This window comes from Ceratotherium simum, chromosome 37 (assembly GCF_057802395.1).
Source record: "Ceratotherium simum simum isolate JZ-2026a chromosome 37, ASM5780239v1, whole genome shotgun sequence".
Lineage (NCBI taxonomy): Eukaryota > Metazoa > Chordata > Mammalia > Perissodactyla > Rhinocerotidae > Ceratotherium > Ceratotherium simum.
This window is the reverse complement of record NC_141936.1, coordinates 22769544-22797017: the sequence shown is the minus strand read 5'-3', so window position 1 is coordinate 22797017 and position 27474 is coordinate 22769544. Positions and strand designations below refer to the sequence as shown.

General features: G+C 41.5%; 1 protein-coding gene across 1 annotated transcript in view; it reads left to right on the top strand.

Moving 5' to 3' along the window:
• The window catches only part of XRCC5 (X-ray repair cross complementing 5), an 84600-nt gene that overhangs the window by 36344 nt on the left and 20782 nt on the right, over window positions 1-27474 (top strand). Inside the window, exons 14-16 of the mRNA XM_004427533.3 lie at window positions 926-1122; window positions 9163-9256; window positions 10733-10802. Of these exons, the coding sequence (XP_004427590.3) occupies window positions 926-1122; window positions 9163-9256; window positions 10733-10802 (361 nt within the window). The remainder of the gene's footprint in view (window positions 1-925; window positions 1123-9162; window positions 9257-10732; window positions 10803-27474) is intronic.

Sequence of the window (27474 nt, the reverse complement as noted above, 5' to 3'; positions counted from 1 at the left end):
AGGGCCGGCCCCGAGGCTTAGCGGTTAGGTGCGCGCGCTCTGCTACTGGTGGCCCAGGTTTGGATCCGGGCGCACACTGACGCACCTCTTGTCGGGCCATGCTGAGGCGGCATCCCACATAACAGCAACTAGAGGGATGTGCAACTATGACACACAACTATCTACTGGGGCTTTGGGGAGAAAAGGGGAGAAAAAGGAGGAGGATTGGCAATAGATGTTAGCTCAGAGCTGATCTTCCTCACACACACAAAAAAATATGATGACATTAGCTACAGTAGAACGGTGAGAGTAGATGCAGGGAGACCAGCTAGAAGGTGACTGTGGTAGCCCACACGGGAAGTGATGGTGCCTGCACAAGAGTGATGGTCATGGAGATGGACGAAGTGAACAGACTGGTGGAGAACAGCCCAAACTCAGCACCCTAGGGAGGTTGGGACAGACCGGTAGTCTCGTCTCTTCGCCGTTTTCTTCCCTGGACTCACTGAGCGCGGGCAGCTCCCCTTGAGCCACCTGTCTGATCCACACACGTGCTTTTCTAAGACGAAGCAGGGGAGAAAGCACCTGTGCTGAAGGGAGGTTATAACCCCACGCTGTCAGAGGCTCTGGGAATTATGTGCCTTGGGGAATCTCGAACACTCTCCAGGTTCGAGCAGCAGCCTCTTTTCATGAGATGAGGCTCCTTTCCAGGAGGCTTCAGCTGACAGTGCTGCTAGGCCCTGGATCTGTCTTGCAGTTGGTTTTAGACATCACCAAGGTCCTGCTAATACGCCAGGTGGTCCTGGGTCCACCCTCTTTGTTCTCTTTTACATATGATAGGAATGGTAGAGCCCTCCCAACTAAAGACGGAGGGTCCCTGATCAGAGAAGTCTAATGAAGTCATGTGTGATGTCTACATCTGCCTTTTCAATCCTTGTATCTTTTCCAGTGTCTGCTGCACAGAGCTTTACATCCCCAGGAGCCTCTGCCCCCGATTCAGCAGCATATTTTGAATATGCTTGGTCCCCCCACTGAGGTGACAGCTCAATGTCAGATTCCTCTCTCTAATATAAAGACCCTTTTCCCTCTGACTGAAGCCATCAAGAAAAAGGATCAAGTGACTGCTCAGGACATTTTCCCAGACAAGTAAGTCCATGATGTCGTTGATTTGATGTTGGAGTACGTACAATTGGTGGTAGTCTAGGAGGGCCCTGGAATGAGGGGCGGCACGTGGGTTTGTGGAGTCACAAAGGTGAGAGGAAGAAACCTTTTGATGTTTGACCCTTGCATTGAAAGTACTAGTTTCTCATATCTGTCCGTTGTAGATATATTCTATCCTTGCCGTTCACCTGGAAGTTAGAGCTATTTTCTGGGTGGTTGACTTTTTGGTCAGCATCAAATTTTTGGTGATTTACGTATAGGCAGGCTAAACAGTTTTTGAATATCTAAGACTAAATTTGACTATTTTTAAAGTAGGGTGCTGGGATGAGAGGAGAGGGGTAAAGGTCATAGGTTTTTTGGTTGGGAGGTTAGGTGTCAGGAGAATATCAGTGAGGTTTTGGGGGAAAAGTGGGAAGGAGAATGAAGAATGTGGCCCCTCCTTAGCTTTACTGTTACTGTGTCAGTGATGGACTTGGCTATACCATTAGTGAGGTCTTTGTAGTTTAAGGATTGCAAAATGCTTTTCAGATAATCCTCAAATCAAGCCAAGCCTTCAGGTAGCTATTAAGCTTTTTTCCCTCCTCAGATTCTATTCAGAATCTCTGTTAATTTCCATTCAAAGCAAAACAAAAACAAACCATAAGAAGTTGTTATTGATGATCCAGAGTCATTTGGAGGTATAACATTGATTTTACTAGGTTTAGGTTTGGTTATTGGTGACTTTTTCCCCCTCAAATCATCTCTTCATTTCTTTAGGTTGCATTTGGAGGTCCAGTTGTAGACCACAGTTTTTTTCTTTTTTCTTTGATTTCCTTCCCACGGCTGTATCTTTATTGACAAAGTAAAGCTTATTATTTGTAAAAACCTCATTGGAGGAGTATTAATTTCCAGAAACCGTCACAGCGTTCTGTAAATTGTTAATTTAGTGACTTATCTTCCAAGTTAAATAGAAAGCTTTGCATTTTCTGTGTTTTTTTAGAGGTGAATACCCCAAGCTTTGTCAGAATTGAAAAAAAAGAAATGATGGGATTGACGGGTTCTGTCATGTGCATGCCTGTCACATCCTGGAGGGTTCTACGTTTCTTCTTAGTCTGTCATGCCTTCTTCTACATAGGAAGATTGTCACTGAGAATCCCCTTTCCGTCTGCCATCCTCATCTACCCGTATCCCTCTGGATTAGTATGTTAGAACAGTTCAATAAAATTCTGAGCCTTTTCTTCCCATGACAGCCTTGCTCCAGACTCACTGCAGTCATAGGGCTGTTCTGTCTGTGTATTAAAGCTCTAGTTCATGATCTTGATTACCTTCTGGTGTTGAGGGAAGGAAATGGGCCATTTTCCCCTCCTTCCATTGATTAAAATGTAAATTAGCTGGTTAAAAACACCCACCACAGAGCCCCGGAACGCTATTGTTCTGTGATTTGATCCCTGCTATGACTACACCTTCAGCTCTGTTCCTGCCCCTCTCTTTCGCTGGGCTTGTTCTTTGCTCCCATAATGGTTTGCGACACAGCCGAGTTATCTGCCTGGGGCCTGAGGATTATCTCACTCGCACACACCTACTCACACTCCTATTCTCTACCCTTTCTTCTCAGAAATGGTAGTTTTTGAGAGCTGCAGAAGTGACACATTTAATGAATATTTATTGAGTACCTCCTGTATTCAAGAAGAATGACTCAGTCCCTTCTGCAGGGTTCTCAGAGCCCTCGGTGTTTATGATAAGGCTCCCATCAGCTTTAGAAGTGATCTCCCTAAGGGAAGAAAAACTTGCTAACCACTAGCCGTGTTTTTGTGTATATTCAGCATCTCTGTATCCAGGGTACATATTTCCAGTGTAGGGGTGAGGGGCTAAGGTTGTGGGGTGGGCAGATGTCTGCTCAGGAAGTGTCAGAGGCCAAGACAAGAGCCCTGAGCTGGGAATCACTAGTTTCCATTCCAGCTTTGTCACTCTTGATCTGATTTTGGTTAAATAATTACACCTTTATGAGCGTTTCTCTGTCTAAAAACAGCCTCAACTCAAAAGATATTGTTAACGGTGAAATCACAGACATTAAAGCACTTTCAACTATTTGGAGGGAAGGCAATAGTTAAAACCCAGAGCAATAATAGTATCATTATCAATAAAAACACCAAACATTTGAGAAGATCTACTATGCATGCTGAACCTGTTGAATCCCTAGTGTTAGGAGTGATTTCTTCATTTCAAGAGGGTAAGAGCACCATCTGATGTTTAGTCCAGAAATGTGCTAAGTATTACCCTTATTGTAGAAAAGCATTGCTTCCCTAAACGTGGCTGAACACCCCTGAGATGAAAATGTCATCTCCTGTACAGGGAGCTTGCTCGAGAATTAGGACATCTGAGGTCTAATCCTGCTTGTGCAACTAACTCATATATGATCTTGCTTTCTTTTTGTCTCTATGCAGATAGTCTGAAGTTTTCTACTTTTTTCAAGTCCCCTAAGACTCCTCCCCACTTACTGTCGATGGCCAGCCTCCCCCGGTTACTTGTTAAGACCTCAGACTCCAGAGTCAGACAGTGTGAGTTGTCCCTTGCTCTGCAGTGTGACCTTAGGCGCAGGTGCTCATCTTCCCTAAGCCTCAGTTTCCTCCTGGGTAAATGACAGTAATAGAATATCTGTCTCACAGAGTTGTCATGAGGGTGAATAGAGGAAGGTATGCCGTCTGCTGTTGTATCCCTAGAACCCAGCACGGTGCCTGACACGCAGTAAGGATGCACTGTTTGTGAGGAAATGATTCACAAACCTGAGTCACGTCCCTGGCACATTTACGATGACTACGGCAATGATGATCTTGGTGATGACAACTTCATGGAGAAAATAGAGGCCAATAGGTGGGAACTCCTCAGTTTTCTGGCCCATCTTATCTAAAAACATGTCTGTATTGCATCTTCCTTTGCTTCCTTCTTTCCTGTCTCAGTGGAAGAGGTCACCTCCTCCTGTCCAAAGTTAGTCCTTTCTCCAACATCCTGGTGTGCCATCTCCTGGCTCATCTGGTACCTTAGTCCACTAATAATTTCTTCCCTCTTTCTATATTTTCAGCTTCTCCCTCCGTACCAGCTCCTTTCCCTCTACACATTAGCATTTTATTTCTTTCTCCTAAACCAAAATAAAATAGTCCCCTCAGCTTCCTCCCTCTGCTTACTATCTTTTGTCACCTTCCTTTCTCCCATGAGCCAGGCTTATTGGAAGAGTAGCCTGCACTGCTTCTGTTCCCAGCACTCATTGTCCCAGGCTTCTGCCCCCACCACTTCCCTGAAGCTGGTCTTCCCAAAGACACTGACCTGGATTGACTTCAGCGTGGCCGTCTTTTTCTTTCTTGACCTCTTCTTAGCGCTTGACGTTGTCAATTATCCTTTCCCTCTTGAAACTCATATATCTTCCTTAACATCAGCTTCTCCAGATTTTTCCTTCTAAGACTTTGACAGCTCCCTCTCAGATTCCTGCAGGAGCTGCTTTCCTTTCCCCACCAACCTTAAATGTTGCTGTTCTGTAGGACTCCTCCTCAGAAAGAGCTGACACTCACTGGGCATGGGTATGTGCTGAGGGCTTTACATGCATTATCTGTTTGGACTCTCGTGGCCATCCTGTGAAGTAGGTTCTTGCATTAACCCTATCTGACAGCTGAGGACACTGAGGCTTAGAGAAGGTACGAAACTTGCCCAGGATCACAGCTGGGTAAGTTCTGGAGTGAGGATTTAAACGCAGGCGCTCTGACTCCAGAGCAGGTGCTCTCAACCATTATGCCGTATTGCCTTGGCCATCATGTCCTAAGACCTTGTGTTATTTCACATGCAGGTCTTCAGAAACTACTGAGAAAACTGCTGTCCATCCTCATGTGTTTCCATCCTGTCCACTGAGTATCTTAAGTGTCTCTAGATACCTGAAGTTCAGTATGTCCAGAAATGACTTCATCGTCTCCTTGCTGCTTCTACGCTCCTTTCAAACCCCTCTTCTTGCTGTTATTCTCTGTTTCAGTGAATGACACCTAATTTGCAGGGACTCATCCCTTTTCTTTACTTTCCGTATCTAATTGGTTTACCAAGTTGTATTAGATTTACCTCAAATCCACACCTTTTGTTTCAGGTTAGTATAGTGGCTCATAGCATTGATTTTGGAGTCACATAGCTCTGGATCAAAACCCAAGCATTTCCCTTTAATAGTGGTTAAAATTGGCAAGCTGCTCTGTGTCAAGTGGCAGTAAGAAGTACCTTCATTTCAGGAGGCTGTTAGGAGAGTGGTTGAGAGTCCAGGATTAGTTATGGACCCCTTACTAACTGTGTGCTTTAGACAAGGTCAGGCCCTTTTGAGCCTTGGTTCGCTCATTTATGAAAGGACAATAATAACAGCTAACTCACAGGGCTGTTGTGAAGTTTGAGATATTTTAAATATACTTAGCATAGGGACTAGCATATGGTAAGCATTAAAAAAAAAGTTAGCTTTTATTAGCATCACCCACTGCCATTGCTTTTATGTTTTTGCTAGTGCCATCAAGTGGGTTCCTACTCCTACCAACCCTGTGTACAGCAGAGCGGAACCCTGCCCGGTCTTTTTCCACCATCCTCTCACCTCCCAGGGCTGTTTCAGACAATGCTCTGCTGCTCTTCACAGGGTTTTCACGGCCAATTGTTCGGAAATGGGTGGCCAGGTCCTTCTTCCTAGTCTTTCTGAGTGTGGAAGTTCTACTGAAACCTGTCCACCATGGGTGACCCTGCTGATATTTGAAATCCCAGTGGCATAGCTTTCAGCATCAGAGCAACACGCAGCCACCACAGTGTGACAATTGATAGACGGGTGGTGTTTCCTCACCGGGAAAGGAACCCAGGCAACAGCAGTGAGAGCGCTGAATCTTAACCACTGGACCACCAGGGCTGGCTTGCTTTTATTTAGGCCTCGTTTTAGCCTCCTTTCCTGAGATAACTCCTTATCTGATTTCCCTCATTCCAGTCTTATCCCTTTACAATCCACGCTGCATTCTGCTACCTGACTGATTTTTAAAAAACAAATCTGATCACGTCACTCCCTTGCTTGAAATTCTGTAAGCAGTGATTCTTAATCTGTGTTGTGTGTGTACGTGTGTGTTGGACCCTTTTGATAATCTGATAAATTATGAACCCTCTCCCCCAGGAAAATGCCCTAACATACTAAGTTTTGCATATAATTAGGTGGTTCACAAATTCCTTGATGCCGTCCTTGGACTCCTGATTAAAAGCCTTTCCTTTAATGGCTTTCTGTTACCTTCAGCTTAAGATCAAACTGTGTTACACAGATGAGCAAATCCAGATAAGCAGAAAGAAGAGCGGTGTCTCTCCAGAGTCCAGCTGCCTCGAGAACCGCTTTCCTTCCTCACGGTTTCTCTATAATTGAGACACTTTCTGTCCTTGTCTCGCACTGCCTCCCAGCTAGCAGCACCTCATTCCTTGCCTCGCACAGCCACTGGCTCTTCTCGCAAAGGGACGTGCTGCTTACCACAATATTTTGTTAATTGCCTGTTTATATATTTGTCTTTTTATTTGCCTGAACTTCTTGAAGGTGTTGATTGTGTATTAATTTTTGTATACTCAGAGTCTAGAGCCTAGCTTAGTGGCCTAATACTTACTTACATAGTACGCATCAGGTAAATGTTTGGCTAAATAAATGAATTACAAAATTTATACATATTAATGAAAGAAAATGATAAAAAGAGAAAGAACAGGGCCGGCCCCGTGGCGTAGCGGTTAAGTGCGCGCGCTCCATTGCTGGCGGCCCGGGTTCGGAGCCCGGGCACGCACCAACACACCACTTGTCAGGCCATGCTGTGGCGGCATCCCACATAGAGTGGAGGAAGATCGGCACGGATGTTAGCTCAGGGCCAGTCTTCCTCAGCAAAAAGAGGAGGATTGGCATCGGATGTTAGCTCAGGGCTGATCTGCCTCACAAAAAAGAGAAAAAAAAGAGAACAACAAATTACCCATGGTCCCAACATCCAGATGCCGCAGCTTTTAACATTTGTATGTCTGCTGTGATCTTGCGTGGATAATTTCTACCTTCCAGGGCTCAACTCCTTTATAATTTGGGGATGAGAGTCATTGCCTTTTCCCATTTCAAATGAGTTTAATGTATGTAAAATTCCTAGTAATGCTATTGAATGATTCAGTCTTGAGAATATTCACCATATTAAATTTTCACTACTTTCTGGTTATTCCTGGGCCTGCCTTTACCTGCCCGCTTCTAGAGAATTGGTATACATGCCGCCTTATCCTTCCTACCCTAGAATCTTGTTTTGGAGGGTTTAAGAAATTCTGCATGTGATTCAACCTTGTAGTCTCACAGAACTTAGCATAGTGCTTTGTATGTTTAATGCTTCTTAATACCACAATATGCGTTAACGTGCATTTTTGGAAGAGAATAGGTGCACAGTTTATATACTCATGGTACTTTTCATCATAGTGTTTTCCTGAGTGTTTTCAGTCTGAGGAGCAGACTGAAGGTCAGAGAGGATGGTAACTTACTAGACTCTAAACTCTGGATATACAAAACGGAATACACAATCAATACCTTCAAGAAAGTGTAAGATTCCAGGGCTAGTCAGTTGCAAAACTGAGTCTAGAATCCAGGTGTTTGTATTCAAATCTTCAGCAGTACCACATTGTCTGTCTCTTGGGAAGAACTGACAAAGGTTAACTGAAATGGCTGTGACTTTTTTTTTTTTAACAGACTCAAATTCTGATGGAATTTCAAATTCTTGGGTTTGCGCATTTTTCCTCCATTTTTGCCGTCAAGGCCTTGCGTGTTTATTTCTTATTCTACTTGAAGGAAAGAGCTCTGAAGGACTCACCCCTTTTGATGTTTCCTGCTCCCCATCCTTCTGTCGTCTTCTTATCTCTTCTTTACTTCTCAAAGGGAAAAGGGCAAGTGGTGAATGGGAAAGATGTCAAGTAATAAAACTTTTAATTCACGTTTGTAAGGCTGTAGTGATAATTTCGGTCCTTTCGTATAACTGTAAGATGAGATTCATTATTGAAATATTATTGAATAAGCCAGCTTATGCCTTATTTTTCTTCGCTTTATTTTTAGAATAGCCTCTTCTGCAAGCCTCACTTCTGAAAGTTGGGCTTTTAAACAAAAACACATCACATTTAGAAAGACTAGATCTTAGTCACTAATTTCCCTTCTCATTCAGCCATTTCTTGACAGCTGCTTTTGCCCCAGATTGATTATTTGAGGAAAAAATCCTTGTATCTCTGTGTTCAGCAGTTTAAGGGAGATTATGGGCAAGGTCTTCGGATTTGATTTTCTTCTCCTTTGCAATTAACTTGACTTCCTCTTGACTCTAAGGCAGGCTGTTAAAGCCAGCATGTTCCTCGAGGCAAGATGTTTGATACCCTTCCTTGGAGTCAACTTTCCTTTACCACACAGATGCTATTGGACTCTGTTAGTGTATTGCTCAAAACAGAATTAGGTTTATAAGAGAACAAATTAAAAAGTTTTCTTTTGAAAGTGATTTTTTTATAGTTTAAGACTTCTCTAAGAGCAAGCTCTTGCATATTTAATTAGGGATTGTCTAGTAAGTTTTGACAGCTGTAAGTAGAAGCTTATAAAGCTCTCACATACACAGTGGAGAAGATGAGTTATTAGACGCAAAGGTCTTCTATGTACATGGGAAGCTAATAGCCATCCATTCTGAGATGGAAACTAGCAAATACTATCTGAAGGATAAATGGGTTTCTTACTGGAATGTTAAGTTTCCCTTACCTGTGCTGGTAGTTCCATCTTTTGAGAGGGCTTTGTGATGCGACTGCTAATTATGATTTCTGTGCTGCTGTGAAACAAAGCCAGGGCTCCTCCCGTCAGGCTGTCAGGAGCTCTGAGGCTGGGGAAGGGAGACAGGCCCTTTGTCAAGAAGGACTAAGTGCGGCTATTTATTTTTGCTGCTTGAAAAATAAATTTATACTTTTCACATCAGCAGTTCTGGTTCTTGTATTGCTTGTTCTGTTTTAAGGGAAAAAACCCATTTATTTCTTTTCCAGCCATGAAGAGGGACCCACCTCTAAAAAGTTCAAGACTGAGGAAGGAGAATGCCGCTTTAGTATCTCCAGCCTGGCTGAAGGCAGAGTCACCAGTGTAAGCAGAACTTTTCCAGTGTGCTCCCTCCCTTTCAGGAAGGTTGGGGCTTGGGGGAGAGTGCCTCAATTTGTATTAGTCCTTTAACACACCACTTTCTCTGGTCCTTTTAATATATAAACCATACAGGCCCTTCCCACACTTCCTCTTTCCTTCCTTTAAGTAATTATTATCAGTGAATTAGCTATAGAATTATCTGTGTGATTATAGCACACAGAGCACTATATAGTATATAGAGCATGGAACATGTCAATGCCAGCACTTGCTGTAGAGACTTTTTGTTGGCTTCATTTTACAGCTTTCTGTTTTGTCAAAATGATAGGATAAGTGGGAGTTGATGATATGAGTCTTAATCTCCAAACATAAAATTTAAGACTATAATTCTATTTCTTTTCTAATATACAACTGCAGAACAAGTCTCCCAAGTTTGGGATTTCCCCAAACCAAGAATCCTTTGAGACTTGAGATCTTCTTTATTTAATGAGAAGGTTTTTGGCAGTTGAACATATTGCCTTATTTTAAGTGGCATTCTTTTGAATTAGTGGATCTTAAAAGTTGCCCCTTACTAGCAAAATACACTAGGAAGGATAGTCAGCACTAGGGCATGCCTTTTCCCCACCTCAAAAAGAAATGCTCTCAGAAAAACTGAACATATGAAAAGTGATTTGGATTTTATTTTAGTGTTTTATAGTAAAGGAAAAAAATCATGACCATATTTGTTCTGAGAGCTTTTCTAACTGTTATACCAGAGCAAACTAGCAACATTAGTATATTTTGCAACAAAGTTTACCAGCCGTAATAGAACCCATTGTCTTCTCCGCTGTGAGCTGAATGATACTTAGGCCCTATTATGGGTGGGATGGGAAGATTAAAGACATAAATAGGATCAGAAAGTACCATATCGTATGGCAGAGATTTTCATCTTTGCAACTTTCCCACCTAATACTGTAATAAATCTTTGTATAGGATCTGCTTTTACTTTTGGGGGACGTGTTCAATTTGGGCATGTTTGTATATTCTACCAAAACTTGAGTGCCAAAGAGTCAGCAGCAGTGCCCCCAAAAGGGCAGTTGAGTGAATCGGGCATCAGGCTGCTGTTTCTCCTGTCCCCTTAGTGGGGCAAATACATTCTGAACCGACCCCACACTGCAGAATCCTCCCCTTTCTAATTGGTTGGGTGTCAAGATGCTGCCTTCAGGCTGCACCGGCTGGTGGCTGGGGTTGTAGTACTTCTGACTCCTCTGGAAAGAAGTCAGCTTGCATAAAGGAAGCTAAGTGAAAGTGCAGACGGCAGCTGTTTAGCCACAGGCATCTGCTAGCTTTTAACGGAACCCTGGAAATGAAAATGAATAGAAAGGGCCTTCTCTTTGTCTTTGGTTTGATTTTATAAGAGCACATCCACTACATTAAACCATCTTGTATTGCTGCCAAAAAGAGAAGCGATCTGTAGGTTTATTGTCTGTGGGTGTGTTCTAGGTTGGAAGTGTGAATCCTGCTGAAAACTTCCGTGTTCTAGTGAGGCAGAAGAATGCCAGCTTTGAGGAAGGTGAGTGCTATGCCGCTGGCTCTGCATTTAAGGGAAGGTGAATGATGAGGTTAATGGATTTAAAGCCTAGATTAAGAAGTGGAGCTTTTGCTGTACTGTTTAGATAGCAGTTTTCTTTCCTGGTGGGTCTTTGTGGCTGTCCCTTATTAGTGAGCACGCTGAGGCAACAGTGCAGGCACTGAGGGTGAGCCCAGCACAGGTCTGCCCGAAGATAGAGCTCGTTTGTAGGTCTCCCTGTTAAGGAAGCCGTGGCTAGAACCTTGGAGCTCTTAGTTCCACTTCACTGAAGTTCTTTGGGGTCTTGTGGGTGAACTTGGAATAAAACACTGTTGTGTCATATTTTCCTATTTTCAGAGACACGTAATTCTTGTTCTACTCCTTGTTCTAAGGGTCTGAGCCTCTTTATAATAGTCCCAGAAAGACCTTGCTGCTGCCCCTAGATTTGATCCTTCTGAAATTGACTTCATCCTCACATTTTTCTTATGTTATAACCTAGAATTACCTTTAGGCTTGGGCTATATTAAAACAGCTTCCAGGGGTGGACAGAGGGTCTGAGACCGAGGTTCATTCACTTGGTTGCATTCGGGCTCCTGTTCATTTGCCGTCTAAAGAGAGGCAGCTGGCAGTTGTAATCCTGCAGGTTTGTGTACACAACTGTGTTGTATTCATTATTGGCGTCCCGGGGAGGCCTGTCGGTGAGCCGCCTTCTGTCTGAATGTTTACGTTCCGAGTGCATGGAGCTCTCTTACGGCTTCCTGGCATTTTAGGGGGAAAAGTGACTCCTAGATGCCTAGAAACACTACAACTTTTTAGTTTAACGACCTGTAGTGGCTAGCATAGGTCTAGGGTACCTTACTCCTCAGAGTCTGAGAATCCTAGCCAGCCGCCTGGACCTGCTGTGCTGTTGCCCAAAGGCGGTCATAAGCAGCTGAGCCTCAGAGAGAGAGCATACAGTCTCCAGGCCAGTCCCCTTGGCAGGAACAGCAAAGGCCAAGCCCGTGGGGATTTCCTGAGGAGGACCAGCTTCATCATCATAGTAGTCTGCATTCCTCTAGGTGGAGTGTGTATGTTTTGTGTTTTGACAGCAGGGAAGAGCTTTTTGCCCAAGAATTGCCATGTAGGAGAAAAGCTTTTGAATTTTAACACGAAACAAAACTACACCTAAATGGAAGAAGGAAATCTGAGATGAAAGTAATCACTTTCCAGAAGGATTGGTGGAAACAGTACTTCAGAATTTCTCTCCTTCATTTATTGAGGTGATCAAAAGAGGCTTTCACCACATTATACCTGTGCTGTTGTCTGTTTGGCTGCATATTGTGACTGTGTGTTTGGAAGAGGGTAGAGACACGACTGTGACAAGTCAATGAACTCTATTGTCTATCATGATTATTGTGTTTTTGAAGAAAGATTGAGGCCTTCTTAGCTTTTGATTATTTGTTGTCGATTACGTTGGCCAAGGTCAAAAGTCCTCCCTTTGGAAGTGACTGGCCTCCAGGTTGGGATAGGCATGATCTCTTCAGGGACCACATCTGCATCATCACCGTTATAAAGGCCGCCACCAGTTAGTGTCTGCTATGTTCAGGTCATTTTGCTATCACTTTATTATATGTTTTGTCTCCATGACCCCACATGGCACTCCTGCAGAGTCATGTGAGCAAGTGGGGACAATGTTAGAGCTTTAACAGCTGGTGCCAGGATTTTCTGAAAAAAAGAATTGTTTTTATTGGAAAAATACTTTGATACGTGCTTGGGGTAGAGACTGAGTCTCTGCCCCAGGCTTGGTTGTTGGTCAGTACTGGGGTTCTGAGGAGCGGGGAGCTGCTCGCATCGTAGAATTAGAAGAACTGCATCTAGTTCAGGAGAGGAGGGGATGTGGAGAAGAGGTCAGAGGGAGAGGAAGTGAATGAATTTACCTAAGGGCGCAGCGTTCTGCAGGATGTTCCCAGCTCATGGCTACAATACTCAGTGTCAGTAAAACTCTGGAATGCTTGGTGTGAGTGCTCTGTTTGGCGAAACTAGTGAAGTGGCAGAGTTTTGGGTCTGGAGTTACTTCAGGCAGAGCTGAGAAAGGACCTGAGAGCACATCTTAGGCAAACATAATGTTTCCCATAGGCCATGAAATTTGGGATTCGAAGCAGTCTTGTGAAAATAACAAGGGCAAGTGACCCCTCAATGGCATATAGGTTACAATACGTATCGTTATCCCCACTTTACAGGTGGAAAAACTGTAAAACTGCAAGAGGTGAACTTCCCCCCAAATCACACAGGGATTCAAATCTATGTCTCTTTCAAATACTGGGTTTTACTACTTAGCCGTACTGTTTGTCTTGATTCCTAATGCCCTCCCTTCCTACACATGTTTTTTGTTGTTGTTTAAACATTGTAGGGTCGTGTATCTCAAACCTTTGCCTATAAAATCGGGTTTTTGATGAGTAGACCATCCTTCTGTGTTGAAATGTGACCGAGTCCTGGCACATTGCTGTGTTGTGATGGTGGATGTCCCTCTGTACCTCCATCTAGGACTTGGTCAGTCAGAGCTCTCCAGTGACCTCACAAAAGCAGACTTTCTACAGAGCTGTGGGAAAAGGAGACTGCCCACTTGTTAGCAACTAGTTCTGTTTCATGGTCCTAACGTGGCTTCCCTTTTACCCTTCCCTTTCTGGCTTCAAGCTCCAGAAATTTTGTTTCTTCATTACTTTTCCTGCCTTTGTTCTTCTGCTTGGGCATCTCTTTACTAAGACCCTTCGTGAGCCAACACTCACTTCTCTTGCAAGTCCAAAGTACTGCTCTGAACTTTAAGCTGCCTGCCTAGTCTTGATCTTTACCCCTTATAGAGACCTCTGCCTAGGGTAGGGGAGCGAGCAGCCCCTCTCTTTTCTCCAGTATATCCATTTTCTAAATTCAGTTGCCAAAAGCATGATCAGTGATATAGTTGATAAGATTGTGAGTTAGAACTTGGCCCTTTCACCTGTTGTTATAAACTAAAACGTGGCTATAATTCCCTTCTGTCTGCCTAATAGTAGCGTAGTCATCCTGAGAGTATTGTGGTCCTATCCCCTGGACATCAGCAGTCTGTAGTAGGCAGCCACACATTGTCTCCTCTTGTGGTTCTCGGTGTGAGGGATGATTCTTGTCCTGAGCGTGCTGGCAGAGGAGATAACTAACCCTGAACCCTGGGACCATGTCTTCCTGGCTGCCAGTGCTGCCGTAAGCTGTCTTTGATTCTCTCTTGGGTGTCCTCCTTTTTCTGGTCCCTTTCCTCCTCCCTCCCTGCACACCCCACCATTCTGTCACTACGGTTTTACGGTAGAAAAACTCTTGACCACGGCTGTGTGGATGTAGCAGTCATCTCTCACAGTTGTGAAAGTAGGCTTGTTTCCCTCACGTGGTATTCATCAGCGCCACATCTGTGCTGTCTCCTCTTTGTAGTTGTGGGTTCTTAGAAGAGCCTGAGTCCACAGAGTTCTCAGAGACTCCTTGAGTCAAGGTTATCCATCTGTGTGAACACCCTCCTCCACCAGCTGTTCCGCAGAGCTTCTAAGGAGGAACAGTATGGATTTTGAACTCCTTGACCTTTCCCTGCTTTCACTTAGGAAGAGTGCTAAAATGGTCAAAAGATAGACAGCAGATTGGAAGGGAAAGAAAAGCCACCTTACTGCAATGCTCAAATAATTCCTGTGTGAGATATGTCTGAATTTATAGGTTCCCACTGAGTATGAGATTATTATGTAAAATAGTTTGAATGTACCTGGTATGTCAAAACCAAGTTCTCTGCGGACCTTTAGAGCCAGAAAAGACGGATATATGGAGACATAAAAGAATGGAATGTAACTTTTTGTAATATGAGATGATTCTCTCCCATGGACCCTGTTTTTGCCACTTAGATTGTAGGTTCTGTATTAGGCTTCTGAGTAATGACAGGGTGGCGGAGCTCCATTCCCCCAGACTGCATTCACAGGAGCATGATTGTTCCAAAAAAACCAAACCTGTCAAGAGAAGACATCCTCAGTAGAAGTGGTTGGGACTCCTAGTTGGGGTCTGATATTTAACATTAGATTTATGTACAAGTGAGCAGTTATGTGCACATATCTGTTTGATTCGATGATGATCACTTTATTCTGTGGCTCCTGAGGCGTCTCATTCTTCTCATATCTCTTTCCTCTCACTTCGTTTGGATCACATCTCACCCACAAGTCTGCCTTTGTTCTCCATCCTACCTTGTTCTCACTCATCAGACAACATCCTTTCCATTTTAAAGGATATTTCTTAAAATTCACTTCTGTTAAGACCTTCCAGCACTATGTAGAATGTGGTACAGTTAGTAATAAAATTATGTCCTTCATCAAAGTCAGGTAGACAGTTTTTTTCAGTTCTATCCCAGAGCACTATCCCATGTGCACAGCAGTTTACTTACATACATTATATGATTTTCTGCCATGAATCAAACCTTAAACTGGATTCTCAAGAGTTGGGGTCTAGGAGAAATTTCCTGTGTGTGTGTGTTTTCTTTTTTTAATGGGCCCTGATTTGTGTAATCTGGAGTGTTAATTATGTAACCTATCATCACTCTTTCCAAATAAAGATAAGAAGATAAAAATAAGGCCTTTATTTGTTGTTTTGCACAGAGCAGGTAAATTTAAGAAAAACAAGTTCTGTTAAATACCTTGAACATCTTGAAAGATGTTACTATACAAACAGTAATTAAAATTTTCAACATCTTTAGTCCTATAAAAGTTTTGTTTTTTGTTTTTTTGTTGTTTGGTGAGGCAGACTCACCCTAAGCTAACATCTGTTGCCAATCTTTCTCTTTTTTTTTTTGCTTGAGGAAGATTAGCCCTGAGTTAACATCTGTGCCAGTCTTCCTCTATTTTGTATGTGGGTCACCGCCTCAGCATGGCTGACGAGTGGTGTATGTCTGCACCTGGGACCCAAACCCGCGAACCCAGGCCATTGAAGTGGAGCGTGCCAAACTTAACCACTATGCCACGGTGCTGGCCCCTAAAAGTTTTGTTTTTTAACAGTTTGACATACTTTCTTAGTCCTTTCCCAAAATAGCAGTGATGCTTCTCATCATGAGAGAAAATATGAGATTACGGATTCTAGAGGTTTAGTCTATACTTTGTATTATTTACTAATTATCTCACTTATTCTTTCCTGGGTTCCTTTGTTTAGTTTTAAATTGTTCAGCCCTAGAACTTAATGATCCAGATTTATTTTATGCCTCATTTATCAATGAGAGACAGTCTCATTCAAAAACAAAAATCAGTTTATTTGGAGTTGTAAAGGACACCTGCTGAAAGGAGTGTTGTTGTTTGACATGGTGACTCTGTATCAGGGACCCTCAGGGTCTCATCCATCTTCCATGTGGTGAAGTAGGTCAGATGACTTCTGATTATTACACGTGTGGAAGACGCTGGATCAAATTCCAGAGAGCCAGTTCTTGGCCTCTTGTGGCTTAAGCGTCTTCATTGGTTGCATACATTTCATTAGATGGCCAGCACTACCCTGAAGTTCACATTTTAATATAAATAATTTATATATATTAATTTATTAATAAATACAAATAGTTAAAATGAAATCATTGAAATGAAGACAAAAAGAGAAAATAAAGAAGACATGACATAAAAACCAAAGAGCATCATACACACATAACCACTTGGAAAGTGTTCTCAGTTTTCAGCGACTCTCCCTAAAAGGCTACTCTCCATTCTTACTCAGCTTCTGCAGTCCTTTCAAGTTTCTGTCAATCTGTGGATCAGAATATCTCAATTACAGGCTGTGGCTCTTGTAAAATGTAGCCTGGCTCTCCGTTAAGAAAGAGACACAACTGATAGCATAAAGATAAAAGCCTGTTCGCTGTTGTGTTCCCAGTGAGCACGAAGATTTCTTCCTGAGAGCATCAAAGGAAGTCTATATGTAATATATGACAGTGTTCCGATTTTCTCCCAGTGTTTTCCTTTCTCACGCCAGGTGGTAAAGTTGCTTGCCTTAAACCTGCTGGGTATTTTTTCCTTTTTTAAGTTAAAAATGGAAGTGATATTTTTTCCTCTGGCTGAAAATGTGGAACTCCTATGAACTCTTTCCCACATTGGAACAACTACAAGAGCACAGTCTATTCAAGCCTGTGTTTAACGCAGTGACCCTTGGCTTGCAGTGATACCTGTGCCAGTAGCGGAGCAGGGCAGGTGCCCACAGTCGGCTCTGATGAAAATGAAGACTTAATAATGGGTGCTTTGGAGAAAGGGCATGTTATCCAGCCTGCTGTTGGAGCTCACCCTTGCAGTGAGTGCTAACGAGAGTGATTTGTGAGGCAGAGAGCAGGTGAAGTCCTTACTCATGGCAATTTGGTTCTTTCTACCCCCTGTAGATTCTAGTGTTCTTCCTTGCATGGTAGATCATTGTCATGCGGGCATTGCACTTGGTTCTCCTTGAATTGGGTTGTCTTCAAGATTGCTTCTTAGCCCAGCTGGTTGAAAAAGGAAACTGATTTCGGATTGTGCTGATGTGCAAACTGCTTTAATCAATGACTTCAAGTGACTGCTAGTGGGGAACAACAGAAGCTCTTAACCAATTAAGATGTTTAGGAAGGGATGTTAGGCTTTTGTTAAAATAGTCACTAATCAGCTGAAACGTGTTAAGAGGAGCCTAGAAACAGCTTGGAGTCCCACTTAAATGCAATAAAAGTGTTTTGGTCCCCCCGTTTCAAATTGCAAGCCCAAGGCAAAAAATATGCTGACACAGAAAGAAGTGGCAAGTATAGTTTGGTACAGTTAGTCCTGCCTGTTATCCATGTCTACATAAAACTTAAAAAATGGCATGCTTGTTTCTTAGGCCAGAAAAAGGAAGAGAGTTTGGTTCAGCTATGGGACACAGTTTCAGCAGGGCTTGAGAATATTATCAGCATAGATGTCTTTGAATACAGGAGAAATATTAACTTTTTTGTTTTTGCGGTTCCTTATGGACAATTGGAGAAAAATCTTTGGTTAAAAGGCCCTGCTGTGGACTGAATTGTGTCCCCCCAAAATTCATATGTTAAAGTCTTAACTCCTACAGTGATGGTATTTGAAGATAGGGCCTTTGGGAGGTCATTAGGTTTAGATGAGGTCATGAGAGTGGGGCCCTCTTAATGGAATTAGTGCCCTTATAAGATTCATATGTTAAAGAATTCATATGTTCAAGTCCTAACTCCTACAGTGATGGTATTTGAAGATGGGGCCTTTGGGAGGTCATTAGGTTTAGATGAGGTCATGAGAGTGGGGCCCTCGTAATGGAATTAGTGCCCTTATAAGAAGAGACTCCAGAGTTGGTGCTGTCTTTTCTGTCTTCTCTTCTCTCTTTCCTCTCTGCCATATGAAAATACAATGAAAAGGCAGTTGTCTGCCAGTCAGGAAGAGAGCTCTCACTAAAACCTGACTGGGCTGGCGCCAGCCTCCAGAACCATGAGAAAATAAATCTCTGTTGTTGAAGCCACCTAGTCGATCGTATTTTGTTATGGCAGCCTGAGCTGACTAATACAGACCCATTTTCATTTCCTTTTTCAGATTAAGTTGCTGAAATCCGATAGTTTCTCTCTTTATGTCTTTTAGAGGTAATGAGATGCAACCCTAACACTTAGGATAGTCACTGTAGGCCATTGGAGTCAGGAGCCATTTCTCGTATGAGAACTATCTTTTGATAATGCCCTTGCCCTTGGAATCTAGTAGTGTTTCCTTGGGGCATTGAGGATAAGATTTGCTATCTGAGCTTTAGCAGTTGTTCTGTAGTAGAAACATCTCGTGTCTCCCTTCTGTCTATGGTAAATCTCCACAACTCTCTTAGCTGAATTGCACTTATTTACTGCCAATATTTAAATAGTTTATTGAAGTATAATTTTCTACTATAAAATGTACTCATTCTAAGTACAAGTCAGTGATCTTGTATAAATTTGTTGAGTTCTACAGTCATCATACAATCCAGTTACAGAACTTTTCCCTCACTCCCAAAAGTTCCCTGTGACCATTTGTAGTTAATTCTGGCTTCTTACCACCACCCACCCCAAGCCACCATTTTCTGTCTCTATAAATTTGCCTTTGCTGGAAATTTCACATAAATGGACTCACTCAATATACAGTAAAAGACATCTGGCTTCTTTCACTTAGCATAATGGTTTTGAAGTTTGTCCATGTTGTAGCTGGGTATCAATAATTGATTTCTTTTTATTGCTGAATAATATTCCATTTTATGGATATGCCAAATTTGGTTTATCCATTCACCAAATGATGGATGTTTGGATTGTTTCTGGTTTTTAGCTATTATAAATAATGCTCCTATGAACATTTGTATGCAAGTCTTTGTATGTTTTCATTTTTCTTGGGTAGGAGTGGAAATGCTGGGCCATATGGGAAGTTTATGTTAAACTTCTTAAGAAATAGCCAAATTGTTTTCAAAAGCGGCTTACCACTTTACATCCCCACCAGCAGTGAATGAGGGTTCTATTTTCACCACGTTCTTGATAACACTTCTATTGTCAATCTTTTCAATTGTAGTTATTCTAGTGGCAGTGGGCTGGTCTCTCGTGGTTTAATTTGCAGTTCCTTAAAGACTAATGATGCTGACCATTTTTCATGTGCTTTTAGCCATTCGTATATCTTCTTTGGTGAAATGTCTATTCAAATCATTTGCCCATTTTTCAACTGGGTTGTCTTACCGAGATATAGAGAGTTCTGTGTGTATTCTGGGTACAAGTCCTTTATCAGGTACATGATTTGCGAATGTTTTCTACAGTCTGTGGTTTGTCTTTTTAATGGTGTCTTTTGAAGTATGAAGTTCTTAATTTTAATTGTCTAGTTTATCGTTTTTTTCTTTTATGGACTGTCATTTTGTTGACATATATAAGAAATCTTTGCCTAGCCCAAGTCACAAAGATCTTCTCCTGTTTTCTTCTGAAAGTTTTAGGTTTATAATCCATTTGGAGTTGACTTTTGTAAATGGGTATGGGGTAAGTGTCTAGATGCATTGTTTTTCATAGGGGTAACCAGTTGTCCCCGGAACAATTGTTGAAAATGCTGTTCTTTTCCCATCGAATGGCCTTGGCACCTTGTTGAAAATCACTTGATCGTAAATGTAAGAGTTTATTTCTATATTCTTCAGTTCTGGTACATTGATCTGTGTCTATCCTTCAGGAATACATTTCTTTGATTACTTTAGCTTTATAGTAAGTTTTGAAATATTGTAGTATAAGTCTTCCAATTCTGTTCTTTTCTAAGATTGTATTGGCTAATCTAGGTCCTTGTATTTCCATATAAATTTTAGGATCAGCTTTTCAATTTATACCAAAAAACCCACTTGGACTTTGATAGGGATTGCATTGAGTAGATAGAATAATGAAGGGAGAATTTCCATCTTAACAATATTGAATTTTCTGATCTATGAACACGGAATATTTTTCCATTTATTTGGATCTGTCTTACCTTCTCTCCATAGTGTTTTGTAGTTTTTAGTGTACAAGTCCTGCACTTGTTTTGTTAAATTTTTGCCAAGTATTTTATTCTTTTTAATGCTATTGTGAATGGAATTTTTTAGGTTAATTTTTGGACTATTTGTTGCTAGCATATAGAAATATTGATTTTTGTATATTGCTCTTATATCCTGCAACCTTGTTAAACTTGCTTATTAGTTCTAGTTGTTTTTATACTCCTTAGATTTTCTACATACAGGATCATGTTGTCTGCAAATAAAGGCAGTTTTACTTCTTCCTTTCTAACTTGTATGCCTTAATTTCTTTTTCTCGATTGTACTGGCTGTAACATCCAGTACAATGTTGAGTAGAAGTGATGAGAACGAATATTCCTGTTCCTGATCTTAGGGGGAAGGCTTTCAGTCTCACACCATTAGTATGATGTTAGTTCTAAGTTTTTCTTAGATTCCCTTTATCACCTTTAAGAAGCTTTCTTCCATTCCTAGCTGGTTGAGAGTTTTTATTCTGGGTGGATGTTGAGTTTTGTCAGATACATTTTCTACGTCTGCTGAGATGATCATGTGGGTTTTATCCTTCTGTTAATATGCTATACTAAATTCATTGATTTTTGGTTATTAAACCAGCCTTGCATTGCAGGGATAAATTCCAGTAAATCATGGTATATAATCCTTGTTGTATGTTCCTGAATCCATTTTGCTAATATTTTGTTAGGATTTTTGTGTATATGTTCATGCGGGATACTTTTCTCTAGTTTTCTTTTCTTTTGATGTCTGGCATTAGTATCAGGGAAATACAGGCCTCATAGAATGAGTTGGGAAGTATTCTTACTTCCTCTTCAAGATTGATATTATTTCTTCTTTAAATATTTGATAGAATTCACCAGCGAAGCCTTCTCGGCCTGGGTGCTTTGTGGAAAGCTTTTTAACACTAATTCAGTTATTTTTTACTTATTATAGATTTAGTCAGATTTCCTATTTCTTCTTGAGTCATTTGTAGTAATTTGTGTCTTTATAAAAATTTGTCCATTTCATCTAAGGTGTCTGATTTGTTGGCATAACATTGTTCATATGAATTTTCCCTTATAATATTTGTAAGTTCTGTGTGTTGATAGTGATGTCCCCTCTTTTAGTCCTGATTTTGGTAATTTGTATCTTCTCTTTCTCTTTCAGTCTAGATAAAGTTTTATAGATTTTGTTTATCTCTTACAGAAGATCCTAAATTTTAGTTTCATTTATTTTCTCCATTAACATTCTTTTTTTTATTTCATTGGTTTCTGCTCTGGTCTTTATTCGGCTCTTCCTTTTGCTTTGGATTTGATTTGATCGTCTTTTTTGAGTTTCTTTTTTTTTCTTGCTGAGGAAGACTCGCCCTGAGCTAACACCTATTGCCAATCTTCCTCTTTTTTTGCTTGAGGAAGATAGTCCCTGAGCTAACATCTGTGTCAATCCTATTTTGGATGTGGGTCGCCACCACAGCATGGCTGATGACTGGTGGAGGTCTGTGCCCAGGATCCAAACCCACGAACCCGGGCTGCAAAAGCAGAGCACGCCAAACTCAACCATTAGGCCACGGGGCTGGCCTCGTCCTCTTTTTCTAGTTTCTTAAGATAGAAGCTTAGATTATTGATTTTAAACCTCATTTCTTTTCTAATCTGGCATTTAAAGCTATACACGTTGCTCTAGCCAATTCTTTATCTGCACACCATAAATTGTGATACGTTCGAGTACTTTCTGATTTCTTTTGTGATTACTTCTTTGACGCTTCGATTATTTAGTAGTGTATTGTTTAATTTCCAAAGATTGGAGGTTTCCCAGATTTCTTTCTGTTGATTTTTACTTTAATTCTGTTTTGATTGAAGAACATATTTTGAATGGCTTTAACCCTATTAAACTCACCAAGACTTGTTTTATGGCTTAGCATGTGGTCTGTTCTGACACATGTTCCATATGCCCTTTAAAAGAATGTGTGTTCTGCTGTTATTAGGTCGAGAGTTCTGTAAATATCAGGTCAGTTTGGATGATAGTTTGTTCCAATCTGTATCTTTGTTGATTTTCTATTCAGATGTTCTCCATGGTGTTCTGAGTATTGAAAGTTATTCACCCTGAGGCCTCGTGGGCTAGTGAGACCTTTATAATTTTTGCCTCACCTAGCTAAGCAAAAATCTAGAGACCCAAGTGAATTTCTACCGAGTACTAATAAAGAAAACATTGTCAGTTTAGGTCATAGAGTGTGTTTTAAATAAAGGTCTTCAAGTATCGGAGTTTTAAAAAATAAACTTAGATACGTATATCGCAAGATTACGTTTGTGTTTCAGACTCCTCTGCTTCGTGGGAGGAATTCATTTACGTCAGTAAATGATAAGCTTACTCAGTACGGGAAAAATTGTACACATTTCAGGAGCTTGTCAGAGCACAAAGATGCTTAGTCGTGAGTAATGAAAGCCAATTTACATTTTAGCGACAATAGGTATTGTAGTCTATCGAGTCTTAGGTCAATGTTTATAGATTTGGAAAATTTGTAGGTTCATTATTCCCTCCTTTCATTTGTTTCTTCTTTGGTGGTGTTTTTCTCAAGCATGGGTTTATTTCTTTTGATTCACTATTTGTCTCATACACTGAGAAGAAAATATATGGACTAACTAAGGTTGGATTATCCTGTAGTTGCCCCATTTCTCATTACTCTTAGATGGGCTATAATGAAGCCAGCAAGACTTATACGTTGGAATTTTAAATGTATGGAATTATAGAGAGGGTTGAATCTACAAACCAAAGATAAGATTTGCCTGCAGCAAATCTGGTTCAAATTGGTAGACTTTCCTGAGGACAGAGGGTGAAATTAATTAATTTCGAAGGTCCTTTTTAGTACTCTCGTTTAAGGATATGAGTAATAAACAGAAAGAAAGAAGTAGAGATACAGAAAGAATAAAACAAAAAAGAAAGAAAAGGATCAATGAAATAGAAATATTCTGAGTTTTACCATCAGTACATGCCACACCATGAAAAATGTCTTTCCATTTAGGACTCACTAGAAATAGAAATAATTGTTTATTATCTACTTTTATGATAGCCTCTTATATGTTTCAAGATGATTTAATTGCTCCTTAGAGGCTTCTCTTCATTAAAAATAAGTATATGCTCATTGGAAAAAATTAAATAGTACATAAAGTTAAAAAGGGGAAGTCTCTTCCTTCATTGTCCCCCTCTCTTCCGGACCCTCCCTAAACACATTCTCTATCTGTCTATCTTGCTTTCTCACTCTCTCCTCATGGGAGTAACCCTGATAATCTCTCTTAATGCTCTATTTGTAGTGAAGACGATAATTATTTTAGGGTATGGTAAATTGAGGTTATAGCCACAGATAGTACATTTTGGGAGAACCCCCCATATCCAATGGGATCAAGCAACTTGATCCTAGAGGAGAAAAAAGAGCTTACAACAAAATGGGACGGGGCTAAGTCATACTTAGTAAGCGACAACAGCAAAGATGCCTGCAGGCACATAGTCGTGGCAGTATTGGAAGTGACATCTCATCCACACACACCTGCACACATCTCTTGCAGAGCCTGTTACTCCTTGTCTATGTATTTCCCCCTTCCATAGAGCTTTTTTTTTTTTTTTTTTTTTTTTTTTTTAAAGATTTTATTTATTTATTTTTTCCCCCAAAGCCCCAGTAGATAGTTGTATGTCATAGCTGCACATCCTTCTAGTTGCTGTATGTGGGACGCGGCCTCAGCATGGCCGGAGAAGCAGCGCGTCGGTGGGAGCCCGGGATCCGAACTCGGGTCGCCAGCAGTGGAGCGCGCTCACTTAACCACCAAGCCACGGGGCCGGCCCCCATAGAGCTTTATGTTAACCATTGCCATCTCTGTAAAATTAAGGTGAAGGGTGGTGATAAAAAAAGTCCTAGACTGTCCATTCCCCTTAGTGATAACCAATGCTGAATATGCAGTGTATGGGTTTAAAGTGAAGGGACACAAAAAGACGTCTTCATTCCATAGGCTTTCAGAGGAGTAAACCGGTGAAGCCTAGATCATTGTTCATCCATTCAGCGAATGGCCCGCATCCTACTATGTGCTAGTTGTTGTGTCAAGACACGGACAGTAAACAAATAAGAAAATCCATGTCAAATGGTGATGAGCAGTTGTGTTAGTTTCCTAGGGCTGCTGCAACAAAGTACCACCAACTGGCTGGCTTAAAACATCAGAAGTTTATTTTCTCACAGTTTTGGAGGCTGGCAGTCCAAAATCAAGGTGTTGGAAGGTTTGGTTCCATCTGAGGCCTCTGAGGGAGAACCTATTCCATGCCCCTCTCCTAGCTTTTGGTGACAGCGGGTAATCCTTGGTGTTCCTTGGTGTGTAGATGCATCACTCCAGTTTCTGCCTCCATCTTCACATGGAGTTCTCTCTGTGTGTCTGTGTCCAAATGTATCTCTTCTTATAAGGACACCAGTCATATTGGCTTAGAGGCCACCTTTATGACCTCATCTTAATTTGATTACATCTGCAAGGGCCCTGTTTCCAAATAAGTTCACATTCTGAGGTTCTGGAAAGGACGTGAATTTTGGAGGAACACTATTCAACTCATGACAGCGCTATTAAAAAATTTACAACAGGATAGTGGGGTGGTGAAGGCTGGGGTGAGATGGGCTTGTGATTTTGTGTAGAGGATCAAAGAAGGCTCACTTTTAGGGTGTCATCTGAACAAAGAATTGAGGAAAGTGGAGGATCCTCGAGAGCCTGGTGAACATCTCTGGGGAGAGCTTTGCAAACAGAGGGAGCAGCATGTTCCTCTGAAGCAGGAGTGTGTTTGCTTTCATCTGAGAGCGTCAGAGAGGCCAGTATGGCTGGAGGAAAGAAACAGGAGATGAGGTCAGAGAGGTAGCTGGGGCACATATCATGTAGGGCCTCCTGGACCTTTTTGCTTTTACGCTGAGTGAAATGAGAAACCACTGAAGAGTTCTAAGTAGAGGATGGTCTGATGGACTTCTGTTTTAAAAGGTGCTCTGGCTGCCATGTTGCTATGGGGCAAGGTTGAGATAGGCAGATGAGTTAGAAGGCTACTGTGGTAATCCCAGTGAGAGAGGTCGTGGTGGAGATAGTGAGAAGAGGTCAGATTCTTGATATGTTTTGAAAGTAGAATTGGCAGGTTTTGCTGATGGTTTGAATGTAGGATATAAGAGAAAAAAACAAGTCAAGCATGACTCCCAAGATTTTTGGCCTGAGCGACTGGAAGGAATTGCTATTTACTGAGAAGGGAAAAATGTATTGAGTTGGTTATACAGGTCTGGACTTCAGGAAAAAAGTTGGGGTTGCAAATATAAATCTGGGAGAAGTCACCATCGAGATGGTCTATGAAGGTATATGAGACTGGATGAGATCCTTGAGTGGAGAGAGTTGTGGGGTCTAGAGCACAAGGTAACCTGGATAGAGGCACAGATAGTTCATCAAGGCAATAGGACGAAGGCAGAGTATAGGTACAGATGCAGGTGGGTGACCAGTGTGAGGAAGAATTCATGGAGGAGGCTGGCATAACCTGAGCCATAAAAGGCTGGGTAGGAGAGGTCTCAAAGAGGTATCCCAGGTTAGGCAGCAGCCAAAGTGATGGGGTGTCCTGCTGCTGTGGGTGCTAATAGGACTTTCCACAGTAATAAGGGATTTTTGTTGCTGTCGTTTTGCCTCTGGAGTTTACTGTTGATGAGCATTTCTGCCCACTTTGTACCCATTTCTAATTCTCTTCTAATTTCTAATCATTTTCTAGATCTGTCTCTTCCTTTCCATCCTAACTACCACTGTCCTAATTCAGGGTTTCGTTACTTCACCATTGGACGGTTCTCGCGTCCTATCTTAATTGTCCTCACAGTTCTTGTTCAGCTCATCCCATATGTTGGTACAGAGTTAGCTTCTTATAGCGCAGATTTGATTATGGGTCAGCCCTTCTTAATCGCTCCTTGGTCCTTAAAATTAGTCCCCCCTTCAAGGCTTTCCACAATCTGGTTCCACACTGCCATTCCAGACCCATCATGTTCACAGGTCCCTCCTGTGAACCCTGTACTCAAACCAAACTGTATTCCTGCTAATAGCCTTGTGACATTGGCTTTCCTGCCTCTATATGTTTGCTCATGATATCCCTTCCACAAAGAATGTCCATTCATTTTTCTTACCTCCAAATCCTACTCTAGAGAGATCCTTGTGATTTAAGAGCCAGTATATCCTGGGTTACCACTGCCCAGTAGTAGTTTAATTATAATATGATTCATTATCAAAGATGCTGCTGCTAGTCTACCATCAGTGGGACGAATAATCTCCATCTGTTTTTGTTCTCAGTGCTGCTGGGTAATAGTAATTTTTTTGTTTCCATTGTTGACTTTTACAAAGCAGTGCTTGGAATAACAATTTGAATTTTTCAGTCACAGCAGAATTAATTCGCAGGTTCTTTGGACCAATTAATAAATCTTAGCCCCATCAAAGAAGAAGTACAGAAAAATAATATCTCTGTTTTTGAGCTCTAGACTATTATACAACTTCCTTCCCAAAATCAGAAAAAGATAGAGGAAAAAAAAAATGGAAGGGAAAAAAAAGAAGGATCTGAGAGGTCCTTAAGGAAAGCTACCAGATAAACACAGGGGATCATTATTTATCAATTTTTAGAAAGACTCATCACATGGACTACAGTTGTTTAAAAATTTCTGGTACTTCATATTTCCTTTTGAGAATGACTCACATTCTTGAGACATCGTAAAACCCTGTGTGCTGCCTCCCCCTCCTCCATCATCCACAAAAGCACATTCAATCAGTGGCTGCCTGCTTCTACCCCTGCTGAGGAGTCTGACTCATCACTCACTGCATCTCTTCAACTGATACAGGAATTTCAATTCCATTCAATTACCAACTTCTAATTGGATCCCATTGCCAGATTGGTCTCCTGTTCCATAGTGTTTCCTCTTGGCTGCACTGTTACTATGGCTACTTGCTTCCTTCTGCTCACTTCCTGCATTCATTTGATGAACTCAGGTATGAAGCTAGACAGATACTGTAAAATTGCTGCAGTACCAGACACTGTCATCTTGCCTTCTGCCTCCCTCCTACTGCCCATCTGGAATGGGATCAAGTCTAGATGGTAAGGTTCTTAATTCTTCTATATCATTTTTATTTTAGTAAGCTTCGCCAAGTTTTAGAATTCTAGGACCTTAGAAAATCGTGGAGACCCTCTTTCTCTG